Source organism: Cataglyphis hispanica, chromosome 5 (genome assembly GCF_021464435.1).
Source record: "Cataglyphis hispanica isolate Lineage 1 chromosome 5, ULB_Chis1_1.0, whole genome shotgun sequence".
In the NCBI taxonomy this organism is placed as follows: Eukaryota; Metazoa; Arthropoda; class Insecta; order Hymenoptera; family Formicidae; genus Cataglyphis; species Cataglyphis hispanica.
In genome coordinates this window covers 10,343,775-10,353,041 of record NC_065958.1, presented here as the reverse complement: position 1 = coordinate 10,353,041, position 9,267 = coordinate 10,343,775, and the positions used below count along the sequence as shown (strand labels likewise).

Sequence of the window (9,267 nt, the reverse complement as noted above, 5' to 3'; positions counted from 1 at the left end):
GATCGAGAGTTTCATTGTATACAAATGTTGCTGGAAAAAAAAACGCATTTAAGAGGCGCTTGCATAAATAGTTAATTTACGTCCAAATTAGAGCGCATATCCTTCGAACGAAATAAACTGTCATTATTACTATAAAATCATATTAGGATGATTATTTTCTTGTAATATATCACATTAGGTATACAACAAACATAAACCAAATAACAATATTTTTAATTTTTTTTAAATGTTAATTGTAGTGTAAGTGCATTCGAAGATGAAATAAAAATCTTATTAATAATACAGCTATAATAGAATCGTCTTGCAGCTCGGGATCATTCAATCCCACGATCGAGGTTCATTATTGATGCGCGATTCTATACAAAGGCGAGTATTTCTCAAGAGCGCGACGTCGGAAAGCGCCGTACAATTCCATGAAAGACGACCGTTCGCACGATATACTACCCTAAGGAACTCTGCTTGTGTGCTTGCACAAAAAGCTGAATCCTCCGAACCGGCTATATTGGAGCCAGTTGATCGATCTCCATGCTCTTTCGAAACTTTACGTTTATTACTTTGACGATATATTATATGTTGCAACATATATAGTACATTAAAATTGAATCATTCAAATCTTTATCAGGAACTATATAAATAAAAAAATACAAGTAAAATATTAATATAAAAAAATTTAGCCAGTTCGCAAGAAACGCGTACATACACAAATGTTTTATTTATTATACTTACAATTACAGTTTTATAGAAAATATTATTTTTATGTTTTATTATATTACATATTGCAATTATAATTCTATAAAGAAAAATAGAAAATAGTACAATTTATAAATAATGGTACAAAAATAAGAAAACGCTTTATGTTGCTTTTCGAATATAGATAATTGCACAATCATCTATAATATTGACGATTTAAAAATTCATTTATTTTAATTCTAATTTTAACACATTATGAAACAACTAAGTGATATCTTCACTGAAAATCAATCGGCTGCGTCTTCTTGGAAATTAAACTTTCTTAGCAATTAAAGTCTCTTCCATTATGTCAATATAATCTTTGACATCGTTTATATATTTTCTTAAGAATTTATGGTCCTTTTTTATATTCTTAATTAGACTTTTAATATCAGTTTCTCTGTAAAAATGAGAGACAGATAAGAATAGTAATTCCATTAAATTTTCAATTCGGTAATCCATTTCTTCATGAATTTACCTTATTGTACCTAATAAACATTGAACATTTACATCTTTTGAAGTAAGTTCATCGAAACGTTTTACTTTAATTGTAACTTTCAATATAGTGTCCATTTGTTTGCTTCGAGACACGAATGAGATGCTAAAATAAACATGTTATTACTATTTCATAAAGTTAATATATATGTATTAAGAGAGATATTATATTTTAAATAATAGAATATCTCATATTAAATATAGTATAGCGTAACATAATATAATATAAATGGATGTAAATAATTACTGATCATAAGTAATTTCCATCAAATTTAAATTGTCCAAATGTTTCAAGTCAAACATGAAATTCATTGCTAATTTCACATGTTCTGAAACATATTCTAGCATTGGTAGGATATCCTCATGAGTTCTGCATTTATACATAAGTAGTTCTGCATCTAATTTTTCCAGAATTAATTTATGAACTATCCTTACTAATATACCCGAATCATCTGTCAGAAAAATAAAAAGAAAAATATAAGAGTAAAATATTGCAATTTTGTCTTCTAATTAATATTTGTATAATTACCTGAAACGCGGGAAATAATCTTGATCTTTTCAATCAGATTCTCTTCAGAGCAATTAAGATCATATGATAGATACATTGCTATCAATAAAGAATTCGATATGAAGCCGAAAACAATCATTTTTCTGTCGATATTCTTATGATACATGTTCCAAATGCAATCATCCCTGTAATAAAATAATATTAATTCTTTTCGATTTTCCTTCATTGTAAAAAAATAAAAAAAATTATATACCTTTCGCCATGTGTTTCTAATTTCTGTAATAATGATAAAAAGGGATCTTGCTCAGTCAAAGACTCATCTTCACTCGCGCTAACGCATCGTTCTATTGTGAGTCTTTCTTCTGTACATTCTTCGTTTTGTTTCATTTCTGTCACGCTTATTTCGTCATTTAAATTCGCTTTGCAATTGTTTTCAGAATTTAATTGATTTTCAATTGCTTCTATCCTTTTGAGACTATCAGTGTACTGTTCTATTTTCAGTCTTTGCACACCTGAATATTTTTCTTTCTCTTTGACATTATTTTGTGGGTTTGCATCATTATTTATCTTTTCTTGGATATATTTTTCTTTAATTATTATTTCGCTCTCTTTGATAATTGGAGATTTGCAATGATCAGTATTTGTCTCTCCATGTTTATTATTCTGTGTTGATAATACATTTTCTGCATGAAGATTCTCTATATTCATTGTACAATGATTGGATTCATTAACTTGATTGTCATTAATAATTATTCTTCTGATTGCTTGGCAATCATCTTCTTGTTCAGTTTTATTTGCTATAGTTCTTCTATAGCAATCTTCCATTTGAATGTTCTCGATATTTATCGATTCATTTTCTCTTAAAACTGTAGAACTTTTATTATCTTTTGCTACACTTTTTCTCAATTCTGCTTTATATTCTGGAACATTATTTATTACTAATTGGTTCGAACTATTATGTACATTATCAATTGTTCTATTATCAGTCGATATCTGATTATCTTTGCATAAAGAGTCAGAAAAGGAATTCTCCTCTTTGTCACTATCTAATGATATGAATGATGGTGGTTTAATTGATTGCAACTCTTCGAAACTGTTTCCCAGAGTTTTTAACAAATTACATTCGCTTATTTCATGTAGATCATCTCTAAAATTTGATTTAGACAACCCAGTATGATCCATTGTATTCTGTACCAAACACTCATTATATCTAATATCATTTATATAAATATCATTAGGCTTTGGAGATAAACATACATTATTTTTTTGAGGAATGTCAGATTCCATAAAAGACTTGCAAATCTTTTTCGAATTTGGTTGTTCATTTTTATCAAATGTTTCGTTTCTACTGCTAATATTTTTTGAAACTGCATTCAAAGAGTGATCTAAATTACTTGACGCAGATGGAATAACAAAATTATTAGATAATTCATTGTGCATGTCTGTCGTTTCTATAAATTCTCTTGAAATTATGGAATTCTCATTTGTTGCACTTTTCCTCAATTTTATTAAATTATTTGTTGTTGAATGCTGAATTTCATTATCTCTAGAAATGTTTAAATTCTCTCTTTCATTTGTCGCATCTTGTGTAAGACGTAAAGTCGATAAAACTGTATCAGTAATTTCCATTGATACAGTTTGAATTGGTTTGTTTGCAGCTGTGTCAGCTTGAGATATCAATTCCGTTGAATTTTCAACAGGCAAACGTGCTTTTGGCATAGTTTGAGAGAATGATGTAGATTGTGCAGTGCAAATAGTATTAAGTGTTCTGTCATGATGCAAAGAGACAGGGACAGCTTCAGTAATCTCCATAGACTTGTATAATAATCTAGTTTGAGAGAATGATGTAGATTGTGCAGTGCAAACAGTATTAAGCGTTCTTTCATGATGCAAAGAAATAGGGACAGCTTCAGTAATCTCCATAGACTTGTATAATAATCTAGTTTTTTCATCAAAGTTTTTTAAATTGTCCATATAGTTTTCTTTATAGGTACTCTTTTCAGGTATTGATCTATTAATGATTGGGCAAGTAATTTCTTCTTGATTTTTTAATGACTTAGTCATTTCCATGGATACATCATGAAAGAATACAGTACTATCATCTTTGGATATTAATTCATCCATTTTCAAATTCTCCTTGTCGTAAGCTATCAAAGGAAACGTATTTATAGGCTTTGTTATTTGCATTACATCATTAAAAAATTCAGTTTTATCAGTTTGATTTTCTCTCAGATTATTTTCTTTAATTATATTTTCATCATGAGGATGTGAAATACTTTTGTTATATATTTTTGTTGATATAGCAGTAGTCATTTCCATTGAAGCATTAAAAGCTGTGTTGTTTGTATGACATATATCAGTGCTTGTGGTAGATGGCTGTATTATATTTGTTAACATCATTGATTCATTAACATTCTGTGTTGCATCCTGTATATGTTTAAAAACATTATTTTCAGAAGCAATATTAGATTGTAAACTTGTTGAAAATATCGTATTATGGGTATTATTTTCAGTGGTATAATTGGAACTTTCATGTTTTTGTATCTTTGAAATTTGTTCAAAAATTCCTAAACCAGAATTAACAGGTTTCACAGATGTTGGTACAGCCTGACTAGACATATTATTGCAGTTGCCAATCCATTTTGTATTTAAATTTAGGTTCAATGCACATTCATCTTTCTGTACATTTATTTCTTCTTCTGCATGTAAAGATGATAAAGATGGTAAAGATGTAGACACTGGTATAGTAAATTCCATAGACAAATCCTGAGCAGATGTCCTATCTAATTCAGAGTCGACATTGCAACATAACTCAGAATATAATTTTATGCCAGCATTATCTGCACTCTTCTCATCAGAGTCTCTGTATATAATAATATTGCTGGATGTTGCATTTTTAGATACATGAGATGTAGAAAAAGTATTTGTAGTATTACTTGCATTCTTCTCTTCATTGGAGTCTTTATATATAATAATATTACTAGATGTTGCATTTCTAAATATGTGAGATCTAGAAAGAACATTCGGCATTACATTTTGTTCAAGCTGAGACTCATTAGGTAATTCCACATATTTCTCATCTGTGTTGCTACATGCAGTAATGCCACTTAATGTTGCACCTTTTGATGGTTGAGATATTCCAGAACTATTTGGCAATATAATCTGTTGAATCTGAGGTCCTTCATCAAACAATTTCATTTCGATTGGATTAGTAAAATTCAAATCACAATTGTCATTATCCTTTCTTATGACTCTTATATTGGACACAGATAACTGATTATTTGTTAGATTGGAACTATTTGAACAGCTTGAATTACTTCCAAACATGTGTACATATTCATTATTAGGAATACATAGAGAAGCATTTTCTTTTGATTCAGTTTTAGCATTTGAATCTCCTACAAAAGATCCTTTAAGAAGACTAGAATCGTGCTCTTCATACGTATTATCCCATACAGTCCCTTGCTCTGTCGAGTGACAAAACTCTCTGCAAGATAAAATAATTAAAGAAAAGATATTAAAATAAAAATAAATAATTGATTAACTTTATAACAGTCAATACAATATACTTACTTGACATGTTTCTTATCTGCAAAGCTAACGCCTTTTAGTTTTTGATGGAGTTGAACTTCTTTCATTGTGTGGAGAATCAAAATTCACATTTTGCAACGGTTGTCGTGGTTTACGTGGTTTAAGGATCTATCAATATCAAGAATCATTAATTTTAAATATTAAATAATATAATTTTTAAATTAATACATTTGATCTATTAATATTTAATATTATTGTAATTTAATTTTTTAATATTAATATTATTAATATTAATTCAGACATTTTTTTGCAAAAAATGAGATAACTAAGCTATAAAATAATTGTAAACACTATAAACTCACCGATGAACGTCTAGATTCATTTTTCTTGGATTTAGGAGTACTACGAGGCATGATTAAAAATAGCACTCTTTCTTCGCGGAAGAATCACTTGTGCATATCACATATACATTCAACACGTACAAAACGAGGATAATTAAAATTATCTACAATTTATTACATATACCCAAGCTGATCCAAACAAACATATAGAAGCGGTTATGATTCGATTTGAAAAATTCTCTAAATTTCCTAAACCTATTAAAATTGTGCCAAATTAAGTCGAAATTCTAATGTTATGAGAAAAATGACAAATTTGAAAGAATAATCATTCTTATATTTTTCTGCCTCGTTCTATTTATTAATAATCAAGTTTCAATTTTATTCTATATTCTTTTTCCAATTTTTCCACGGCTACGCACATAAATATGTCTATCCAAGAAGTTTCGTGCTTTTCGGAACGCAACGCGTGAAAACTCGGCATAATTTTCGAGACAAGCGCGCGTAATCTGGGACCAATGAGCGATCGCCAAATGTGCGATTCTCTACAATTCCACATCGTGAACGTGTATGTACACAGTTGTGTTTGAGTGATATCAGATGACGTTTGTCGTACATACAACGGTGGCAGTGGATGATATAATTTGGTAAAAAAATTGAGAATTTCGCGCACGACAATTCTCCTCCTGTTAAATCAAAGAACGGCTATCTACCTCTCGAACGAACGAACAAATAAAAGAGAAGAATAACCAACGTCGAGCTTTCGATAAGCAACGGCGGCGGCGATTACGACGACGGGACGACGAGGGCAAGGATTATTATTAATCACTGTTGCTCGCTACGCCAGCAGCTGACCTCGAGCTGGCTCTGACGCGCCGAAAGGATGGCAGAAGCCGCCGTTAATCTCATCATAAAGGCACCGAATCAACAGATCAAGGACCAAGTGATCAAATGCGATCTCAGCTGGACCATTGGCCGTCTGAAGGAGTATCTATCCGAAGTCTATCCCAGCAAGCCAGTAAGTCGCGCGAAAGTGTCTCTATCCAGTGAAAGTAGTGTGACGTTTCTCGTTTTCTATAAAAACGTTTAAAAAAAAAACATTTTAGCATTATTAGCATTAGCATGTATTAGTATTGTATTAGCATTATATTTTATACAGTTTTTTGTATTATAATGTTTTGTTCAAAGAGTTGTACAGTTTAAAGATAAGATAATATTATATTATATTAGAAATATATTCACGATGTTTTTATGACATGGAAAGATATATCTTTTCTAAACATCATTAATGTTTACTGATTACAACTAGTATGTTCATTTATGTTAGTTCATTAGTATATACCAGGAACTAATTAACTAATGTTATGTTATTTTTTTAACCCTTTAAAATAATCATGATTTCTATATGAAATATTTCTATATGTATTGACTAATTTATATATTTTATTATTATTATTATTATTAATATATTAGAATCATATTTGTTACAATATACATATCATATTACTAGACAAATAACTGATTTAGTTATTATTGTTGTTTGTATAGGAAAGCTCACATCAGAAATTAATTTATTCGGGTCAATTGCTGAATGACTCTGCACAATTGAAGGATATCCTGAGACAGCGCGATGGCTTAGAAGATCAGGCATACACCGTTCATCTAGTATGTACACCACAGAAAATGTGTTCTGGTAAAACATCAGATCAAAATTCGACAATTGAAAAAAATACAGATACAACATCCTCAATGAGAAACAATCATATCAGAAGCAACAGTGTTCAAAATCAGAATCATGAGAATACTAATGTTACTGCACCTCAGCCTCAGCAAATGTATTTGCCCCAACAGTACTTTGATCCTCGAAATAGTCAACAGTTAGCCTGGATGCAACAAGCATACACACATTACTTCACACAATATATGCAACTGTAAGTGCACATCTTTCTTTTAAAAATCTTTGTAAAAGAGTTATAAAAAATGCATAAATATTTTACAATATGTTGTTTTTTTTTACAGCATGGCAGCGCAAGGCATACAGTTACAAGCCAGTATTCCATACCTGCAACAAATGAATATTAATATTAACGACAATACACCTCAACATACGTACACGAGCACCAACAACAACAATAATGTTGTTGACGAACAGGTTGCCCAACCAGCAGCGCAGGATGCGCCGGATATCAATGCGGGAAATAATGGCGCGGCTGAGGATGCCGCGTTTAATCGCGATTGGTTGGATTTCTTCTATACATTGTCCAGAATCATTGTTTTATTTGGTATAGTGTATTTCTACTCGTCTCCTCTCAGGTTTCTCATTGTCACATTCTTGGGATTTGCAATATATCTGTGAGTATATAATATATTGTTTTATATATATATATATATATATATATATATATATATATATATATATATATATTTCTATAACAATTTTATTTTATTTTTATACAAACATCTTTTTATTCTCTAATATTTTCTCTAAATTTTTTGAATATTATATATAGCTAATATATAGATAATATAGAGCGACATTCATATTACAGATATCAGGGTGGTTTCTTCAGGGTACAACCGATATTACTAGGTGAGAACAATAACGGTCGCGTAGACAACAACAACCAAGTGTTGCAAAACGAAGCGATGGGTCCACAGGCTGTGCCACAGCAACAAAATCCTCAAATGCCAACTCCGCAACCAGAAGCACGAACAAACGCTAACGAGGAAAATGAAGAACAACGGCCAGGTCCACTCGCCTTTACTTGGACTTTCTTTAGTTCATTTTTCGCCTCGCTTATCCCAGATCAGCCGAATGTCATTTAATCTCGCCCGATTTGTTATAAAATCAAATTTTTTTCTTCTACATTAAAAAAAAAAATATATATATATATATATTTACACAACCAAAACAGAAACGTGACATAAATATTAGAAATAATGGTGAATTATCATACATCAAATGTTGTAAGTATCATATAGTTTGTAAAATCAGAAATGCTCGCAAAATTATGCGATTTGAAAGAGATACATGTATTCCTATGGAAGTCTGATCAGTTTTATGATATCCATTTTTGTATCTGAATCTAATAGTGTATGTAAATGTTCATATATACAAATATTAATAATTGACATACACTTAAGATAGATGACATTTATCGCGAAACTCAATTTCCAATGTCATGTATAAAAATTATATATAATATATGTATCTCGATTGAACTCAACAACAGAATCATCACGAAATGAAATAATAGTCACGTTCTATTTATATGTACTAACACTAACTTTCCTTCGAAAGAAGATTGTTAGACTCGCCATCCCAAAGCTATTAGAATTTAATGTATAAAAGAAATTTTTTATGTTTGTAGAGTAATTTAAAGATACAACGAGATAAATTGTGTGCGTGTGTACATGCACGCGCGCATGTTATATATGCGCATGTGTGTGCCTATATAAATGTAAGAAATATGCGATTTTTGTGTAGAGTCTGTATTATATAAAGCGATAATATATAAAAAAGTAATAATAATAGAACGTTTAATTTGCTTAAATAATTTTCTTATATAGCAATAATATTATATTAATATAATTTCTGTGATGTTTTAATACAGTTGCAATATATCTAGTGTACCTTTTTAAAACGTGTCATACGCTATGTTCATA

General features: G+C 30.1%; 2 protein-coding genes across 2 annotated transcripts; one reads left to right on the top strand and one right to left on the bottom strand.

Annotated features, from left to right (window-relative positions):
- Positions 1–898: 898 nt before the first annotated feature.
- On the bottom strand, positions 899–5,813 carry LOC126849389 (putative leucine-rich repeat-containing protein DDB_G0290503). Its single transcript, XM_050591162.1, is given in 8 exon segments — positions 899–1,129; positions 1,208–1,330; positions 1,472–1,676; positions 1,754–1,917; positions 1,986–5,219; positions 5,306–5,332; positions 5,334–5,431; positions 5,626–5,813. Coding segments are annotated over 8 exon segments (4,029 nt in total). The 5' UTR covers positions 5,677–5,813; the 3' UTR covers positions 899–1,002.
- Positions 5,814–6,166: 353 nt separating this feature from the next.
- LOC126849407 (homocysteine-responsive endoplasmic reticulum-resident ubiquitin-like domain member 2 protein) lies at positions 6,167–9,138 on the top strand. The gene is made up of 4 exons (XM_050591191.1): positions 6,167–6,619; positions 7,150–7,532; positions 7,621–7,953; positions 8,151–9,138. The coding sequence occupies exons 1-4, from the start codon at positions 6,485–6,487 to the stop codon at positions 8,425–8,427; spliced, it is 1,128 nt and encodes a 375-aa protein (XP_050447148.1). The 5' UTR covers positions 6,167–6,484; the 3' UTR covers positions 8,428–9,138.
- The last annotated feature ends 129 nt before the right edge of the window (positions 9,139–9,267 follow it).

Bases quoted from the DNA above. Each gene is read 5' to 3' on its own strand.
- LOC126849407 (XM_050591191.1), top strand. From the start codon at position 6,485: ATGGCAGAAGCCGCCGTTAATCTCATCATAAAGGCACCGAATCAACAG. The intron at 6,620-7,149 runs GTAAGTCGCGCG...TTGTTTGTATAG, and splicing joins AAGTCTATCCCAGCAAGCCA to GAAAGCTCACATCAGAAATT. The intron at 7,954-8,150 runs GTGAGTATATAA...TTCATATTACAG, and splicing joins TTGGGATTTGCAATATATCT to ATATCAGGGTGGTTTCTTCA.